The sequence below is a fragment of the Mus musculus genome, chromosome 16 (genome assembly GCF_000001635.26).
Source record: "Mus musculus strain C57BL/6J chromosome 16, GRCm38.p6 C57BL/6J".
In the NCBI taxonomy this organism is placed as follows: Eukaryota; Metazoa; Chordata; class Mammalia; order Rodentia; family Muridae; genus Mus; species Mus musculus.
In genome coordinates this window covers 48,281,251-48,301,552 of record NC_000082.6, presented here as the reverse complement: position 1 = coordinate 48,301,552, position 20,302 = coordinate 48,281,251, and the positions used below count along the sequence as shown (strand labels likewise).

The 20,302-nt window shown below is 44.7% G+C and overlaps 1 protein-coding gene across 2 annotated transcripts; it reads right to left on the bottom strand.

Annotated features, from left to right (window-relative positions):
- Positions 1-7,260: 7,260 nt before the first annotated feature.
- On the bottom strand, positions 7,261-17,818 carry Dppa4 (developmental pluripotency associated 4). Of its 2 annotated transcripts, NM_028610.2 has the most exons (7): positions 17,712-17,818; positions 13,558-13,675; positions 12,348-12,514; positions 12,175-12,225; positions 10,239-10,539; positions 8,447-8,642; positions 7,261-7,854 (listed from the first exon to the last, which is right to left on the bottom strand). In NM_028610.2, the coding sequence occupies exons 1-7, from the start codon at positions 17,733-17,735 to the stop codon at positions 7,821-7,823; spliced, it is 891 nt and encodes a 296-aa protein (NP_082886.2). In that variant the 5' UTR covers positions 17,736-17,818; the 3' UTR covers positions 7,261-7,820. The 2 variants fall into 2 exon arrangements, with proteins under 2 accessions (NP_082886.2, NP_001018002.1); NM_001018002.1 differs by lacking the exon at positions 12,175-12,225 and having other exon boundaries at positions 12,453-12,514.
- Positions 17,819-20,302: the final 2,484 nt, after the last annotated feature.

The following is a 20,302-nucleotide window of genomic DNA, read 5'->3' as shown; positions in this document are numbered from 1 at the left end:
CCTCGGCTATGCACACACGTGGGAATTGTTACCGATGTTCTAGAATGGGTATTTCCAGTTTCTTGGAATCTTAATGAAGGAACCAAAGAAGCACACACAGACTGCACAATAAGAAGGAAACTTTATTCAAAACCGAAGTGATGGTTACAGATCAGATATGGTGCAAGCCAGCAGGAGTTCCAAGAATTAAATTAAGAGTACTCAAGGCACGAGTTACTGTTTGGGACTTCTTATTGTATGTGTCTGACTACATGTGTCTTATGCATGACAAACGTGTCTGGTTCTGGGGAAGTAAGAAGAGGGTATCAGATCCCCTGTAACAGGAGTTACAGGGGTTTGAGAGCCACTAGGCAGGCACTGAGAATCTAATCCTTGTTCTCTAGAAGAGCAGCCAGTGCTCTTAACTTCCTTTTGTTTGTTTGTTTGTTTGTTTGTTTTGTTTTGTTTTTCAAGACAGGGTTTCTCTGTATAGCCCGGGCTGTCCTGGAACTCACTCTGTAGACCAGGCTGGCCTCGAACTCAGAAATCAGCCTGCCTCTGCCTCCCGAGTGCTGGGATTAAAGGTGTGTGCCACCTCGCCCGGCTGCTCTTAACTTCTCACCCATCTCTCCAACCTAAATTTCTTTATTTTGACTAGCAGGTTTGGACTATGTTATGCCTTTGCTCAACTGAACATTCTTTTCCAGGATGCAAGCCCAATTTTGCATAGCCATAAGGTGAGAAATTAGATTTTCCTCTAAAAGTTCAATAAAATAACACGATCTTACTTATTGCATAGTCACCCAAAATGGATTCAGGCTGGATTAGCACACTACTTTTCCTAAACCTAGAATACATTTAAGTAGACTCAGAGAAGGGGGAGTTAGTTATTGGAAGTGTCTAGGAGGGAATCGTTCTACTGTTTGCAGCGGGGAGCACACACATACTTACGAGGCTGGGCATGCTAGGTGCATTAGATGAGGGGTGTGTGCACAACCCAAGCCAGGTGAAATCCCAAGTTGCTAAGCCTCCCAGTGCTTGCCTGGCTCAGAATGAGGCTGGGCTAAGTCCTGCAAGGTTTACAGGAAGATGTGCAAGGACAACCTCAAATACACTGCCAGCTTCAGCACCAGTACGGGAGCTGCATGGCCAAAGAGCATCAAGGAGATCAATAGAATTCAGGCAGAGTCAGAGCTGACAATCTTGAAGGTCAATGCTGCAAAAAAAATTCAGGAATAGGGACACAAGTGAAAGTGGACACTGTGTAAACAAGGAAAATACCTAATTTAAAAAAAAAAAAAAAAAAAAAGAAAGTGGACACTGTCAATGTATGGACAGAGCCTCTCTGAGATTGAAGTTTAGGATAGGGTGTTGTCCCATGTGCCATTGTAGCAGCATTGGCTGTGGCTTGAATGGCAATGTGCATCGTAGATTCCTATGTTGAAATACGTGGTCTGGGGTTGGTACTGCTATGTGGTTGGATCAGAAGGTGTGCCTTTGCTGCAGGAAGTATGTCACTGGCAGGGGGAGGGGTGAAGTTTGAAAAGTTCCCCCTTTGCTTCCTCCTTGCAGTCTGAGATACACGCTAATTCTGTTCTGCCTGTCATGGACTCATATCCCCCCTGGAACCATAAACCCCAATAAACCCTTTCTTCTCTAGGTAATGCCTGTCATGGTGCTTCACCACAGCAACAGGAAAGTAACTGCTACAGGTGGCTACTGCTTTAGAGCAGACAGTACTGCAGTAAACAACACACAAGGGTGCTGTGGAGGGAGCAGGGAGGCAGCAGGACAGAGGCACTAAAGAGACAAGAGTGACATCAGCTTTCTCAGATGGCAGGAGCGGAAGCATGCAGACTCTGCTAGAAAGAAATAGAGGGGAGAGAAGATTCCATAGAATGTGGCTTAGTGTCCATCCTTATGTCCGTGAAGGAAACGGACAAGGATGTCACATATGCTAACCTATCCCTCTCTCGCCCTCCCCCCCACCTCTCTCTCACACACATACTCCCAATACAGGGCTTCTCTGTGTTGCTCTGCATGTCCTGCAACTTTCTCTGTAGTTCAGGCTGGCCTCGAACTCATAGATCCACTTGCCTCTCCCTCCCAAGTGTTGAGATTAAAGGCATGCACTACCATACTTAGGTACCACCCATATTTTGAGTAGGACCAAGTTTGGAAGAGCACCTTCCACAGAAAGAGATGGTACCAACCTCCAAATAAGAATGTAAAAGTAAGCCGGGCTTGGTGGCATACGCCTTTAATCCCAGCACTTGGGAGGCAGAGGCAGGTGGATTTCTGAGTTCGAGGCCAGTCTGGTCTACAAAGTGAGTTCCAGGACAGCCAGGGCTATACAGAGAAACCCTGTCTCGAAAAACAAAACAAAACAAATCTTAAAAAAAAAAAAAAAAAAAAAAAAAAGATTGTGACCATCGACAGAGCAAAGACTAAGAAGAATGGACAGAGGCCTGGGAGAGATTCCAGGACAGAAAGGCTGTCCTATAACAGCCCATGATGTCCTCTGTCCTCTCCCTGCTGTCTTCATGTCATGAATCATGATACTCCTGGAATAACTGAACAATGTGTACCAAGTTGGCTGCACTGAGCCCTTGGGGACTGGACATAGTCTGTGCATTCCATGAGCAAACAAACACCAAGTGTCAGCCTTTGTAACAAGGCCCACGATCAGTCAATGGTCTCAAACCTCAAGGTCTTGCTGCTAGTGACCGAGCAGGTCAACTTCAAGGACTCTGGTTCACAGCCCTGCAGACATCAGTATCTTCCTTCCTCTCTCCTAGAAGTCGCAGTCTCACACACACATTAATCCCAAAGATGAGAGACTAGCATTCTTGACTCAGCTGGGAAAGGAAAACCCGCAGTGCTTTCTAGAACGACTTGATTGTTCTTCCAGGTGCCACTAAAGCACGAGTTTTCCGTGACACTTAAATGTTTATTCTTGAATGAATGTATTCTTGAATATGTGCATGCGTAATATTAGACTAAATTTCCCACTAGCTATGTATGTGGCCCAGGCTGGATTCAAGCTTCTATCCACCTGTACCAGTTGAACAGCTGGAATTACAGGTGTGTACCACTATTCCAAGCTTGAGATTTTAAACTACATCCACTTATTGTGCCTGTCTGTGCATGCCATAGTGAATTGGGAAGGTGAGAGTATAACTTAATAGTTATTAAGTTTTCTCCTTCTACTATGTGGGATGCAGGGACCAAACTTGGGGCACCTGTTGTATGTTCATTGGTGTTTTGCCTGCATGCATGTCTGTATAACGGTACCCAGAATCTGAAGTTACAGACAGGTATAACCTGCCATGTGGTTGCTGAGAACTGAACTCAGGTCCTCTGAAAGAGCAGCCAGTGCTTTTAACCCCTGAGCCATCTCTCCAGCCCCACCCCCCATAAGCTTTAAATACAGATCTCAAAGTAATTTACAGTTCTTATTCTTCGCTGTTTTAAGAGGGGAGACAGCATGCATTTGTCGTTATTTTCAGCGTTGGGAAATGAACCCACGTGCACTGAGCATCAAATACAGGATAGACCTCTGTTCTAGGAGGCTGACTCAAGTTAAGAACTTGCCTTGCATACACAAGGTAGTGGATTCCGTCCTTAGCACAATGGGGGAAATGACAGAGCTTCAGGTGAAGTAGCACCGGGGTGGGGCAGGGAGCAGAGGACTTCAAGGTCATTCTCCCGGATTATGCCCCTTATCTTAAACAAGATAGAGGTTTAGGACCTCAGGATAAAACTTCTCATCTTTACTTTCAGAGGAAGAAGTCAAACAACAACCCGAGGCAGTAAAAGTGTAAAGTGTTAGTGCAACTGGGCTCCCAGGATCCACTGGAAAGAGTTGCAGGCACCAGGCTTGCATTCAAACACTCACCCACAGAGCCATCTCCAAGGCCGGTAAGTTTAAAACAAGTCCAGCGGACATCTGCAAGAAGGCATTCCAGGAACAAAGATAAGGCTAGAGCCACCCGGAGGATTTGCTCAAAGTAAAAAAAAAAAAAAAAAAAAAAAATGAAGGGCAGGGTTGCCGGAGGGGACGTCAGAGATAAGGGAGGAAGAAGGTAATGAGGAAAGGCTTGAGGGCCATTTGGAGAGCTCTGGCTTTTCCTCAGGATGGAATGAGCTCTAGGAGACGACAGTCAGGACCTGACTTGCAGGATCTTCTGTGTTCAGCTGAGTGTTTTCCCGTCTTTTTGTTGTTGTTAAAATAAATAAATAAATAAATAAATAAATAAATAAATAAATAAATAAAACTTCGCTGGACATAATAGAGCAAACCTTTAATCCCAGCATGGGAGTCAGAGGCAGGAGGTCGAGGCCATCCTAGCCTACAGTTAGTTCCAGGACACCCAGGGCTACAAAGGGAAACCTGTCCCATTCTCATTTCCAATTCCCTATCTATTACTGTAAATAATCTGTGCATCCCATTACCCAATTACTAATACTGTTTTTATTTTTAAATTTCTCCTGTGCTATAGTGTATATACAGAAGTCAAACAAACAAACAAACAAACAAGCCAAAACCATAGTCCTTGCTGTCCTGGACCTTGCTATGTAGACCAGGCTGGGATTAAATGCATGTGTAGTCACAACTAGACCCTGAATAACTCTCACACTGATCATGTGGATGTAGGGGACTAAACTCAGGTTGTTAGGCCTTGGTGACAGGTACTTTTACCTGATAATCTACCTCACTGGCCCACTCTTAATGTGTTAAGATTTTCTCTCTACGTTATATATTCCATAACCATGCTGAGAATGTCTTTGAACTTCTGACATTCCTGCGTTAGTTCTGGGACTACAGGTGAGAGTCACTATAGTCCTGACCTAACACAGGGCTTCCTTCATGCATGCTAGACAGCACCTCGCCACCTGTGCCACCATATCCTGCGCCCTTTCTCCCCAGTATCCTAACTGGAAAAATGTATCATTCCAGACTTTAGAGGGCTGGATTATGACAGGTCACTGCTATCGTAGAAGCGGAGAAGGCTGCTGCCAAGTTTCAGGATAGCCTGAGCTAAAAAGTTCAAGACACCTAGGATACAGTGAAACATCTCAAAATAAAGGAAATATAAGAATGTGAGCTGGAGCCGGGCAGTGGTGGCGCACGCCGGTAATCCCAGCACTTGGGAGGCAGAGGCAGGCGGATTTCTGAGTCTGAGGCCAGCCTGGTCTACAGAGTGAGTTCCAGGACAGCCAGGGCTACACAGAGAATCCCTGTCTCAAAAAACAAACAAACAAACAAACAAACAAACAAACAAAACAAAACAAAACAAAAAAGTGACCTGGAGATAGTTTGATGGCTAGAGGACCTGCTGCTTCCCCAGAGGGCCCAAGTTGGTCTCAGCATCTATGCTGGGCACTTTATAGTTACCTGTGTTGTAACTCCAGCTTCAAAGGATATCATGATCTCTTCTGGCTTCTATGGGCATGCATACACATACACACACACACACACACACACACACACACACACACACACACCATACATGCAACTTAAATGTGCATGTAACGGGCATGTAACAAACATTTTCTGTGCAGGTTTGAGAGTTTTACATAGGAAGATAGTGGTTTCCCAAGAACCTGTCATTTCAAATAAGACTCAATAATGATGATATGGTAGATTTTATACAAAAGGAGGTAAACAAGCTATTTGAATGGTGTGGTGGCTATTATCAGTTATTAATTTGCCTTCAGAAATTTGGATTTATTTAAGAGTGTCAGAAACAAAAAAAAAAAGGGATCCTACTAGGCTCACCTAGTAATTACTCTTACCACAGGTATAATCAGGACTAATTGCTTCTTCATGATTAGATTCATATTAAATCTTTTCTGGCAAAGCAATTATCAGTAATAACTGCATGCTCATTGTATCACATTACTGACACATTTTTTTTAAAGCCATTCCCACTAACATGACCTTATGCTTAAAGTGACTTGGGGGAAACCCACTGTTGGACGGTTAGTGGTACTGGGGTTTGAATCTAGGCCCTTGTGTATACTAAGGCTCTAATTTACCGATCAGCCCCTTTCATTGATACAATCTCACAATATTGATCTAGCTGGTCTTGTGTATACCCAGGCAGGCCTTGAACACACATGACCATTCCTTTTGCTGGGATTTTTAGACCCTCATCACTAGTCCCAGCTAGAGACATTTAATTTTGATGGAAAAGCTCCATGTGACAAAAAGATATTTTCCTGGCATGATCTTGGATATTTTTTTGTTTGTTTGTTTTTCCAAGACAGGGTTTCTCTGTATAGCTGAACTCAGAAATCTGCCTGCCTCTGCTTCCCAGGTGCTGGGATGAAAGGTGTATGCCACCACGCCCGTCTGATCTTGGTTGGATACTCAATTGTAATCTTAAAAAATTTTCGCTGGGCAGTGGTGGCGCATGCTTTTCATCCAAGCACTTGGGAGGCAGAGGCAGGCGAATTTCTGAGTTCAAGGCCAGCCTGGTCTACAGAGTGAGTTCCAGGACAGCCAGGGCTTGTAATTCTCCCCCACTGACTAGGAACACTTGGACATACTACTCACATGCACCATTGTCAGGGAGGACACAAGATTTCTTCATGTGGCCTCTCTGCCAACAGTGGTTTGGCAAGACCTCTGACTAAGGTACCCACACTTGGAACTTTCCATGCCCTCTTAGTGGAAAATGGAGGGCTGTCTACAGATAGCACATACCATGATTCCTACGGAAATCTACATGCAGGCACATCACACACACTTGTGGGCCGGGACCTAACTCTGGCTGGACTGTCACATCTAGTTGGAAAACTCAAGGGCAAATCTTATCTGACTCCTCAGCCATCCTCCTGTTGTGGATTTCATCCAAGGCACTTGGCTCCGTGTCCTTTTCAGTTGAGAGATGGAGGCAGAAGCAAGGTTGGCGGTGGAATATATGACATCAAATACAACCAGCAGTCGTCCATCAGGGGATGACACTGGGACAGACAGAAGCCTAGCAATCTCACAGAAAGCTTCTGCCCTAACCAACACTCAGTCCTCTGAAGGAGCCAAGCAAGTGCGTTCCTTGTTTATTCATCTCCTTTATGGAAAAACTGTGCATTGCTGGCACAGAGGACATGAAGAAGTGGTGATGGTGGCCTTCACTGCCATCACACCGAGAGCACATGGATTGTGAGTAGCCTGCCTCTTCCTGGCTTGGGACGGTGCCCCCACCCCCACCCTACTTCCCTCTGCTCCAAGCATTGTTCCAAAGCCCTTTCAAACATGGCATCCAGACAGGGGCAGAAGGAACTCAGGGGAAATTTAACCATTCAGATAACAAAAACAAAAGCCACAAGCCAGATTTAGTGTAATATTTTACAACAGCAGAAAACAAACACAAGTATTAAACACTAACAACACACTACAACCCAGGGAAGAGGACATGCATGCGGAGGCTACAGGTATAAGCCAAGTCTTTACAGTTGACTGCTGAACTGGTTATGACGCCCGTTGTGCTGGTGACAGGACTAGCAACTATTGTTATCTGGAGATATCATCCTCCTGCCCCAGGACCTACTTGCAGCAAAACACATAGGATGTATTTTTATCTTCACAAAAGAGTAAGAGTTCACTCTCAGTGATCAGTCATCACAGCGAGCAGAGGTGGCCTCGCTGGCTTTTTTCAAACTGCGTGAACTTAAGCATCAACTAACTTACACTATCCCTTAAGTTCTGGATGAGAAAGGCACCTTCAAAGGCAGAGATGTAGATTTCTATCAGTCTCAGCGTCAGCCGCAGCTCTGCTGATCACACCACAAGAGTGAGTGACGCCAGCAGCTAGCTCAAACAAGAGATCTGTCCTTTATCCTTCGAGGCTCTTAGTCAAGATCTTGTTCCTAGAAAACAAGTGTATTTATGGATTCATTCATTTATTTATGTCTTCCTTTTCCACTTCACCACCCCCCCCACCTCTGACTGAGATCAGGCTTGCCCTGAACTCTCAATCATCCACCCCAGTCTACACTACAAGTGCTGGGATTACAAGGTGTGTCATACCCAGATCAGAGACCAGAACCAGGAAAAGGTACTAAGATCTAAAACAGACAAGAAAGATCTGTTGGGAATATATGCATGAACCGTCAAGTTTGATCCCCAGCATGGCATCTATGCCAGGCCTGGGGGGACACCTGCAATCTCAGGCTGGGAAAATAGAGACAGGACAGTGAGAATCTCTAGGTGAGCCTTGGCTCCTGGCCGTCCCAAAGGCGCACAAAAACATATTAGTGTGGCATAATGCCAAGTAGGAGGCAGAAGGTAGATTTTTGGCTCCAAGTTTGAGATTAGCAAGCACAATCTACATAGTAAGTTTCAGACCTGGAAACGCAGCACCTTGGGTGCTTACTTACACGAGCAAGATAAGTAATATTCCAACACAGCTAATTAAAATGAACCTTTCCCGCAGGCAACTTAAGTGCGCACAGCACTCACTTATGAACACACTTGGGGCACAGCATGTTGTCCTCCAGGTGTGGGGGTGGAAATGTGCAGGCCGGAAGCAGGAAGAGGGCAATGGCTTTTCCTTTCTTATCGGGTACCCAGGCTTGTCCAGCGTGGAACTGCAGCCGAACCCAACCACGCGAGTTCCCAGGAAGGCTGGTCCCATGAACCACACACCACATTTCCCCTGTGGGAGCAAAGAGAATTAACACGAACACACCAGTTTCAGCCTAGACTTGATGCCTCTCTGAAATGCCAGCCCTGAGGTAAGACTGGGAATCCAAGCTTCATCTCAATCCATCTTGTTACCTACCATGAAAGTATACAAGAAACCTCCAGGCTTTAGGGTTATCGATGTAACTCAAGTGGTAGAGTATTTCCTTTAGCCTGCATGAGTGATTCTAACACATCACACATACACCAAACAAAACTCCCAGAAAATTGCTGGTTGGTGGCTGTACAGGAATTTAATCCCAGCACTAAGGAGGTAGAGGCAGGCTGTCAGGTTGAGGTCAGCCTGATCTACAGAGCTTAGTTCCAGGACAGCCGGAGTTAGAGAAAATAAACAACAATCAAAAACCACCCTATTAAAAAAAAAAAAACCCAAGGGCTGGAGAGATGGCTCAGTGGTTAAGAGCACTGACTGCTTTTCCAGAGGTCCTGAGTTCAAATCTCAGCAACCACATGGTGACTCACAACCACCTGTAATGGGATCTGATGCCCTCTTCTGGTGTGTCTAAAGACATCTATAGTGTACTCACTCACACACACACACACACACACACACATATATATATACATATATATATATATATATAATAAATTAAAAAAAAAAAAAAAAAAACACCCAAATGGGGGCTGGAGAGATGGCTCAGTGGGCAAGAGCACCTGACTGCTCTTCCAAAGGTCCAGAGTTCAAATCCCAGCAACCATCTGTAACGAGATCTGACGTTCTCTTCTGGGGTGTCTGAAGACAGCTACAGTGTACTTACATATAATAAATAAATAAATCTTAAAAAAAAAAAAAAAGTGTTCTCAACCTCTGAGCCATCTTTCTAGCCCTAGACTCAACCACTGTTATCATGCTAAGCATGATTTTCCTTCATTGCATTTCTTTGCTATTCTTACAACCCAAGCTCTCTTATCATTTTGAAAGTCTCAGGAAGCCTGAACTCAGATGTTGGGGTCATTGGCTTATTATGACATGTCTGATTAGTTATGCTTATGTTATTGAGAAGAAAGAGTAAATTGTTAAACATCATCAACTTAACACATACCAAGAGATCCTAGTCTTCAGCCCCCCGTTCTTCAAATGAAAAAAAAAAAAAAGTAGGAAGAAAGCCTACCAAGCACATGGCTTCTTGCTTGGTGAGCGAGTAATACGAAGTTATTTTCAAAGCGTGACTTCCTGGATCAACAGCCTCGTTATCACCCGAGTAGCTCATAGAAATTCAAGGTAAAAGGTTCTTTCCTGTCTACCAGGTGATTGTGGTGCATATTCCAGCACTCAGGAGGCAGAGGCAGGAGGATCCATGAGTTCAAGGCCAGCCTGATCTACAGAGCGAGTTCCAGGACAGCCAGGGACACACAAAACCTCAAAAAAAAAAAAAAAAAAAACAAAAAACAACAAAAAAAAAACAAAAACAAAAAAACAAAACACAATGAGGATTCTTCTTACTGCAAAGGAATACTAGCTCTCAGTGAGACCCTGCCCAAAGTAGAACTTAAACACAATAGCACGGGTGAGGTCCAGGAATCACTGGTGGCTGTGACTGATTCTAACCTTTGACTTCTGATGAGGACGAAGCATCGGCTGGCACTGCCTCGTACTTCTTAGCATTGGATGCAATTCTGGCCCAAGATGCTAACACGGCCTCAGTGGCAGGTGTAGTCACTACGGTGGTGCTGACTTCCTCATAGAGCATAGGAGGGTCAATGAGGGCAGGTATCTGCTCCTCTGGCACAGGGACCATTTCCAGAGGAACTGTCACCTCAGACTCCTCCCCCGGTTCAGTCTTCATTTTTTTGTGAGCTGTCTTCAACCTGGCGTCTTTGGCTGAGTCAGGGACGTTCCTCAACTCCAGCTAGGGTATTATAGATAATGGAAAACATTAAGGGCTGACACGTCAGTGGGTAAGGTACTTGCCATGAGAGACTTGGAATTCATATCTTCATAATCCGCATATAAAGCTACACAAATGGCTCACACCTGTAATTGCAGTCTTTTTTTTTTTTTTTCTTTCCAGAGCTGAGGACCAAACCGAGGGCTTTGTGCTTGCTAGGTAAGCGCTCTACCACTGAGCTAAATCCCCAACCCCTGTAATTCCATTCTAATGCTCCTGTGATAATAGGATGGGAGGTGGAGCCAGAGACTCCTGGCCAACATTATATCCATCAGCAAGCAACAGAGACTCTGTCTTACAACAAAGAAGAAAGCAAGGACCGGATGACACCCAGCGAAGTCTTCTAACCTGTAGCACATGTGCACCCACAAGCACACACATAGAAAACTGTGATGGGGTGGGGTGGGGTGGAGGAGATGATGCAGCAGTCACAAGCACTCACTACGTTGGTAGAAAATGTGGCTTCTTCCAACCACCTGAATGGTGGTTCACTATTATAGCTCTAGATGCAGGGAACTCTGTGCCCTTATGCCAGAAGAGGGCATGCCTGTGGTCTGTTACTTGGGAGTTGGGAGGCGGTGTGTGTTTGTGTGTCTGTGTGTGTGTGTGTGTGTGTGAGAGAGAGAGAGAGAGAGAGAGAGAGAGAAGGGATTGCCTGGCCTTAGTAATTCAAGACTAACCTAGAAAATGGTTGTAAGTCCTATTCTCAAAAATCAAAATGCTGGCCAGGTACTCAGGATGCAGAGGCAGGAATTTTGCTACCAAGTTTTGGGCCAGCAAGGACTATCTAGCAAAACCCTATCTTAAAAACAGAAATTAACAAAAACAAATAAATGAGTTATCCAAGAATAGTGGCACACACCTGTAATTAAGAGTCCGAGAAAGGAGGTTCTTGAAGTTCTTAGGCCAGCCTAGGCTACATAGACTCAAAACAAAAACAAAAACAAAAACAAAAACAAAAAAACAAAAAACAAACAAAACAAAACAACAAAACCCCCACAAACAAAAACCCAAACAAAAACCAAAAGCAGGGATGGGGTGGGTTAGGGACTGTGGTGTGAGGTGCAGCGCAGTGGTAGAACATGCATTCATGCATTAAAATCCTAGATTCATTTTCCAGCACCAAAATAAAAAGGACCCACCTTACCTAGTTTTATTCATGGTCTCTCTTCCATTTGGGGATAGAGGGGGAAGAAGGGAGTCAAGGCAATCCCTCAATTTATTCTCTGATATGCCAGTTATTAGAAGAACCAGCCAGGTGTGGTGGCGCATGCCTTTCATCCCAGCACTTAGAGGCAGGCAGATTTCTGAGTTCGAGGCCAGCTTGCTTTACTAAGTGAGTTCCAGGACAGCCTGGGCTACACAGAGAAACCCTGTCTCGAAAAAACAAAAAAAAAACAAAAACAAAACAAAAAAAAAGAACCAAACCTTTCCCTCTGCCACTATCCCTTAAAGTGCAAAGTTCCATGCAGGGCTTGGAAGGCCATGTCCGTGAGGTAGGTGGATCTTGAGCTTGAAGCCACTTTTATTTTCAGACTGACTGTCAGGCTAGCCTGGGCTAATACTAAATAGTTTCATAAAAAAAAATATAGTTACCATTTGTTCTGGGAAAGCCCTTGCAAGGAGTCGTTTATAAGCATCTAATTTCTAAGACAAAACAACAACAACAACAACAACAACAAACAAAAGATAAAAAGAGTTGTTAGTGAAGTTCTGGCTGCCACACTCCCACTTTGCCGCGCAGCAAGAGGCCCCCTCCGGGCCCCCACCTGGCCTTTGCTGCTCACTCGTTTCTTCTGGCACCATGCCCGCAAAACATCTCGGTGAATCAGGTTCACTGGGGGCAGATACTCTGGAATAGGAGGAATTGGTACCTTCCTACGAGTCTGTCCTGGCGTCTCAGTGTCTTGTGGTTTTCCCTCCTTTGGTTTACAACCTGAGGGGGGGGAAAAAAAAGTTAGAACAACTTTTGCACAGCTATATAGAATTGGATTCCCATAATCCCTTTTGGTTCTTTACATAGATGGTTACCCTCTTATGTAGAGGTGCCTCTGTTTAAATGGTCAACTAGAGGATCATAGAGACTCCAGGAGACAGACCCCAAAGCCTGGACCCTTCAAATCCCAGTGTTCTTTGCTAAGCCTAAAGAAATGTGCTACGCCTACTGCCCCGAGGACTGCAGTTAGCTACCATTCTAACCCAGGACAGTGACCAATGCCTTAAATCCGAGCTGATCAAACAAAACTCATTGGTGCCTGGTGCTTTTACCAGAGGAGAGAATGCACTGGCCTGCCCCCAGCCATTGCAGCAGTCTACCCTCTGTGCTTCACACAGTTCCAATCCTGTAAGATTCCTAGAACAGATCAAGGACAGACACACTGTACACAGATAGCAGGCATCGTTAAGAGTTTTATACAGATCACCCCTCCCCTGACACACACATACACACATGTGTCTTATCAACACTGGGCCCCCCCTCACTTAGTTTTAGGATGATAACAAGTGCAAACTGTCCTCATTGCTTATTAACCCCAAAGCACAATGGCTACCCTAGGTGAGGTAAGCGCATCCTGGGAGTTGGATAAAAAGGCTTTGGGAGGAGGAAGCACCTTGTTTGCCTGTGTTTTGCTGTTGTTTATTGGTTTGTTGCTTTTTAATGAGGTAAGAACCCAGCTAGGAGCTGGAGAGATGGCTGGGCGGTTAAGACCATCCTCCAGCAACTACATGGTGGGTGGCTCCCAGCCATTTGTAGAGGGATCTGATGCTCTCTTCTACTGTGTCTGAAGACAGCTACAGTGAACTTGCATACATTAAGTAAACAAACCTTAAAAGAAAGAAAAGAAGGAAGGAAGGACAAACCTGGCTAAACCTCAGATGAAGTACAGAGATAAATTACTCTTGTCTCAACACCGCCCACCTTTGTTTTTAAGGAAAATTTAAGTTTCTTAGATGAAAAGACTTAAGCATTTACAGACTTACCATTATCTGTCTCCGACTTCTTTTGTTTTTTCCCCGTTGCTTTAGCCTTTGCAGGAGCCGTGCTTGGTTGACTAGACATCTGCAATTCCACTTCTTCCTTCGGCTCTTCTGCGCTCCACTGTGATGAGGGGAGTGGGTTACTGCATTGTCTGGTGTCCTGATACCCCCTTCCTTGCTCTAAACTAACTCACATCTAAGGTCCCCCATGAGGTCCATGCACATGATTGCCAGTGTGCATTCTCACAGAGCATCATCTGAATAACCAACCTGAGTCATAAAATTGGAAAGCAATGGTTGTAGGAAAAGAGGCAACGTGGTGGCGCACACCTTTAATCCCAGCACTTGGGAGGCAGAGGCAGGCGGATTTCTGAGTTCAAGGCCAGCCTGGTCTATAGAGTGAGTTCCAGGGCAGCCAGGGCTATACAGAGAAACCCTGTCTCGAAAAAAATCAAAAGAGGCAACATAAAAAACAGGCTCAGTCTCAAGTCTAAGTGGATCAAGGAACTCCACATAAAACCAGAGACACTGAAACTTATAGAGAAAGTGGGGGAAAGCCTCGAAGATATGGGCACAGGAGAAAAATTCCTGAACAGAACAGCAATGGCTTGCGCTGTGACATCGAGAATCAACAAATAGGACTTCATAAAATTACAAAAGCTTCTGTAAGGCAAAAGACACCGTCAATAAGACAAAAAGGCCACCAACAGATTGGGAAAGGATTTTTACCAATCCTAAATCTGATAGGGGACTAATATCCAATATATATAAAGAACTCAAGAAGGTGAACTCCAGAAAACCAAATAACCCCATTAAAAAATGGGGCACAGAGCTAAACAAAGAATTATCAACTGAGGAATACCGAATAGCTGAGAAGCACCTGAAAAAATGTTCAGCATCCTTAATCATCAGGGAAATGCAAATCAAAACAACCCTGAGATTCCACCTCACACCAGTCAGAATGGCTAGGTTCAAAAACTCAGGTGACAGCAGATGCTGGTGAGAATGTGGAGAAAGAGGAACACTCCTCCATTGTTGGTGGAATTGCAAGCTTGTACAATCACTCTGGAAATCAGCCTGGCAGTTCCTCAGAAATTGGACAGAGTACTACCAGAAGATCCAGCAATTCTTCTCCTGGGCATATATCCAGAAGATGTTACCACTTGTAATAAGGACACATACTCTACTATGTTCATAGCAGCTTTATTTATAATAGCCAGAAGCTATAAAAAAACCCAGATGTCCCTCAACAGAGGAATGGATACAGAAAATGTGGTACATTTACACAATGGAGTACTACTCAGCAATTAAAAACAATGAATTCATGAAATTCCTAGGCAAATGGATGTATCTGGAGGATATCATCCTGAGTGAGGTAACCCAATCACAAAAGAACACACATGATATACACTCACTGATAAGTGGATATTAGCCCAGAAACTTAGAATATCCAAGATACAATTTGCAAAACACATGAAACTCAAGAAGAATGAAGACCAAAGTGTGGATGCTTCGCTCCTTAGAATGGGGAACAAAATACCCATGGAAGAAGTTACAAAGTTTGGAGCTGAGACCAAAGGAAGGACCATCCAGAGACTGCCCCACCTGGGGATCCATCCTATATACAACCACCAAACTCAGACACTATTGCATATGTCAGAAAGATTTTGCTGACAGGACCCTGATATATCTGTCTTTTGTGAGGCTATGCCAGTGTCTGGCAAATACAGAAGTGGATGTTCATAATCATTTATTGGATGGAACACAGGGCCCCTAATGAAGGAGCTAGAGAAAGTACCCAAGGAGCTAAAGGGAACTGCAACCCTATAGGAGGAACAACAATATGAACTAGCCAGTACCCGAGCTCGTGTCTCTAGCTGCATATGTAGCAGAGGATGGCCTAGTCAGCCATCATTGGGAGGAGAGGCCCTTGGTCTTGCGAAGATCATATGCCCCAGTTCAGGGGATTGCCAGGGCCAGGAAGTGGGGAGCAGGGTGGGGGCAGGGTATAGGGGACTTTTGGGGTAGCATTTGAAATGTAAATGAAAAAAAAATCTTAAAAAAAAAAAGAATAGAAAAAGAAACAGGCTTGGTGACATACAACTGTAACCCTAGGCTAGGACCAAGGCCAGGCCAGCCCAGACTTGTAAGACTATCTTCGTCTTTGTTTTTTAGAGCTAGGGTTTTTCTCTAAGTAGCTTCCCTGGCAGTCCTGGAATTAGATTTGTAGACCAGGCTGGCCTTGAACTCAGAGGCCCGCCTGCCTCAGGGTAAGTGCTGGGATTTGGTCCACAGGCCCGCCCCCTATGGGACTGTCTTAAGGAAGGAAGAAATCCAAACTGAAGCTGTATTAGCACCTGTGCAGTGAATGCAGAGGAGGCACCAAGGATGTGACGGATCTGTCACATCCTTGGTGCCTCCTCTACCCAAGCTTAGGCTACAGGATAAAACTAAAGGATGAAATAGGTATGAACAGAGCAACAGAAGATAATGAAAGCAACCGGATAGTGGTCCACTCTTGGACAAAGAAAACCTTACTCTGTAGTCTCACACCCAAAAACTGTTTCCCCTAGTCCTTGGTTCTAGGCTCACCCAAAGAAATTTGTAGCCAGAGTGATGTACCAAAGGCACTGTCACTTCCGTGGCTTGATTTCCCTTCAGAGCCTCTCAGACATGGCCTAGGGACAGTTTCCAATTGTTAAAACAGCCTGGTGATGTGTTAGGACCCACCCACTCCTCCTTCAGTTCTTACACCTCACTGTCCTCCGAGTCTCAATTCAAGGGTTATTTTGCTGGAATCTCAAAAATCTACCACATGTTACCTCATTTCCATGTGTCAATTAATTCCATCTGATTTTAAACTCCATAAGAATGGGGTCCCTCTCCCTTTTATTGCTGAGGATGGATAATAAATATTCAGTTTAATTAAGGGAACAACAACAACGACAACAAAAAAATCCCTAAGCACAGAAAGAAACACACACACACACACACACCAAAAAAAAAAAAAAAAAACCTAACAAATATTAAGCCTCTTCCAGCATATACACGACTAAACACACTCCTTGCCTCATTTAATCTTTATATAACTTCAGAACCACTACTGTATTTTCAACATGGAGGGCCAAAAGTTAAAAGCTTATTAAAGCCAGGTGGTCATGGCACATGCCTTTATCCCAGCACTCGGGAGGCAGAGGAAGGCGAATCTCTTCAGTTCCTGGCTAGCCTGGTCTACAAGAGTGAGTTACAGGACAGCCAGGGCTACAGAGAAACCTTGTTTCAGAAAGAAAAGAGAGGGTGGCACCCGGGAGGCAAACCAACCTGGTTTACAGAGCGAGTCCCGGGTACCCAGGACTACAGAGAAACAAAACAATAACTCACTAAATAAATAAGTAAAACCACCAGGTCACTTAGCTCCAAAACCTAGGTCTTTTCCACCCCCCCCCTCCTCCACCCCCGCAATTGTGGAAGTGACAATTTAGCATTTCCTGTTACTTGACACCTCAGTTCTCTCCCATCACAATAGGGACCGGCTTCCCAAGGACTAAGATTTACTTTTGCACAACCTCTTTATAAAGGATTCACTTTAGGACTTAACAAAATTCTTACAATAAAGAAAGATGAAAATGGCTGGCGGTTTCTTGGGGAGGAGTCCAGGAAAGTGCTCAGCATCCTATCCTGGCTACTACAGTTAGGAACCAGCAGGTCTGCCATGTCAAAATTCATAGATTCTGAGGGCCTATGGATAAATTAAGGGGCCTGGAAGCCCTGTAGCAGGCACTTTTGGGTTAAGCCCTCGGGTCCTCTCAGGTTAACTGGGGACTCCTTCCGAGGCTACCCAAAGCCTCAGTTTATACCCTGTTTTATCCCGGGACCAGCTACGGGATTCTAAATTCCTTCCTAACAAAGCATTCCTTCCAAAACACACCCTCCTCTCCTAACACATCTACACCCGGGCCCCAGGGTCTCGCGCAAGGCCACTTCGAGCGGGCCCGCCAAGCCACACACCTGCCTTTAAATAATAATTTTTTTTAAAAAAACAATTAAGGTTGTAACAAATTGTAACGCTCATTCTTCTCTTCTCCAAACAATGGCTGGCTATACTCAAAAATGAGGGGCCCTCATTTGGAAAGCCAAATTGTAAAAACAGTTCTCACCTTCTTGTCTCCAGCAGTCTCCATCTTGAGAATAGATGAATCCTCCGAAAGAAAGTTCTCCCAGCTTCCAAAAGACCTCTGACCTCAGCCGGCTTTTCAAAATCTCCTCCTACTTCCTGTTGTCTTGAGGCCCTCTTCCGTTCCCCTCCCCTTCTGGTCCCACCCTCAACAAAATTGTGATGCTAAAATCTCCTTTTGTGGCTGATTTTAATAAAATCCCCTTTTGTGTGGTTTAATTATTAGGCTTGTTTCCTCGAATTTTTTTTTGTTTGTTTTGTTTTGTTTTGTTTTTGAGGCAGAGTTTATCATTTCTTTGCCTGGCCAGAAATGCGCTTTGTATATTGTACTGTCTCAACCTCCGGAATACTGCGATTTAGAGGTGTGAGCTGCTACCCCCTGCTCCTGGCAACTGTAGATCTGGGATATTTAAAACTGTAATTATTGCTGGGCGTGGCAGCACACACCTTTAATCCCAGCATTAGAGATGCAGAGGCAGGTGGATCTCTCTGAGCTCCTGGTCAGCCTAGTCTACATAGTGAGACTCTATCTTAGAAAAAAGAAAAAAAAAAAAAAAAGGGAAGGAAGGAAGGAAGGAAGGAAGGAAGAAAGAAAGAAAGAAAGAAAGAAAGAAAGAAAGAAAGAAAGAAAGAAAGAAAGAAAGAAAGAAAGAAAGAAAGAAAGAACCTAAATATTGCTAAGGGAAAGTGAAGTTCCTAGAGAATTCTGAAAAGACTGCAAATTTATCTAATGGAATTAGCATCCTGAACAGGAATGAAAACAACCCAGTTGCTCCAGAAATCCTTTTCCATGAGATGGCAGGGGGTGGGGGTTGCATTGTTTTGGTGGTTTCAGGGCTCACCCTGGGCTTTGTTTCTGTGCACCAATCAATCTACCACTGAGCTACAATCCCAGCCCATAAAATTACAACTCTTTTAATTCTTCCCCATCCAACCCTCCTTTTTTGAAGTCTCCACGGACCTGCAGCATACTGAGGTCTTCCTGTCTCATCCTCCTGACTGCTAGGATTCAAGGTGTACCCCACCACACCTGGCCAGGGCTTGAATTTCTGATCTTCTAGCTTCCCCAGGGCTGGAATTCAGGCCACCGAGCCTGGTTCAAAACTGTAACTTTCTATCTGCCAACTGTTTTTTTTTTTTTTTTTAAAGATTTATTTATTTATTATATGGAAGTACATTGTAGCTGTCTTCAGACACTCCAGAAGGGGGAGTCAGATCTCGTTATGGATGGTTGTGAGCCACCATGTGGTTGCTGGGATTTGAACTCTGGACCTTTGGAAGAGCAGTCGGGTGCTCTTACCCACTGAGCCATCTCACCAGCCCTTTTTTTTTTTTTTTTTTTTCTGCCAACTGTTAAAAGGTTTTGTCGTTGCTAGTTGGTTGGTATTTGATAACAGGGTTTCTCTGTGTAGCCTGCTGTCCTGGACCAGGCTGGCCTCGAACTCACAGAGCTCCTCCTGCCTCTCTGCCTTCTGAGTGCTGGGACTAAATGCACGTCCCACCCACCACCAGACATTCCCTCCTTCCCCCCCCAAAAGTTTTTAAAGTCTACTGAGTATGTCGTGAATCCTGGTAATAAAATTCCGTCGCTGTTGGTTTCCCTTTTGCAGATGACGAAGATTTGTGGGAAACTACTGGTAACTTGCTTGTCCAGTAAATGAACATCAAGCTTGGCTTAAAATAAAGATCAAGACTCTCTCTTCCGATGTCAGCACCACCCTCTCCCACAAAAACAAAACAACACAACAACAACAACAAAACCAACCAACCAAGCAAACAGGAAAAGTTCCTTTGGGCTCTTCTCTGCAAGAGACCAGAGATGTGAAGTGAGAGACTGTGCGTTTAGAAGTGGTGACTGAGCTGGGTGTGGTGGCGCACGCCTTTAATCCCAGCACTCGGGAGGCAGAGGCAGGCGGATTTCTGAGTTCGAGGCCAGCCTGGTCTACAGAGTGAGTTCCAGGACAGCCAGGGCTACACAGAGAAACCCTGTCTCGAAAAACCAAAAAAAAAAAAAAAAAAAAAAAAAGAAGTGGTGACTGTGGGATTCAGATCTACACTTGCCACCTCATAGAGGTAAGACCTGTGACTTACCTGTAGCTAGTATGATGGAGCGGTGAAGTAAATGAATCTCAAGTTAGAAGCTAGCCTGTACTAGACAAACTAAGTGTCTGAAATAAACAGGGGCAGACCACACAGTGGTAGAGTGCTTGATTAGCATACTGAGTGAACTAGGTCCAATCCCCAGGTAAATTGCTCACCCCCACCCTACATTCCCCACCCCCTCCTCCCCATTCCCCACCACCCACCCCAGAACAGAATTCTTTTTAAGTCCTACAGCCAGATCTTTTTGTTTGTTTGTTTTAAGATTTATTTATAGCCGGGCGGTGGTGGCGCACACCTTTAATCCCAGCACTTGGGAGGCAGAGGCAGGAGGATTTCTGAGTTCGAGGCCAGCCTGGTCTACAGAGTGAGTTCCAGGAGAGTCAGGGCTATACAGAGAAACCCTGTCTCAGAAAAAAAAAAAAAAAAAAATTTATACCTGCGAGTACACTGTCACTGTCTTCAGATGCACCA

Excerpts from the sequence above, each read along its gene's own strand:
- Dppa4 (NM_028610.2), bottom strand. The coding sequence starts at position 17,735 with ATGGAGACTGCTGGAGACAAGAAG. Across the intron at positions 8,643-10,238 it reads GTCCTCATCAGAAGTCAAAG|GGGAAATGTGGTGTGTGGTT; the intron begins GTTAGAATCAGT and ends TTGCTCCCACAG. Across the intron at positions 7,855-8,446 it reads TGCCCCAAGTGTGTTCATAA|GAACAAGATCTTGACTAAGA; the intron begins GTGAGTGCTGTG and ends CTTGTTTTCTAG.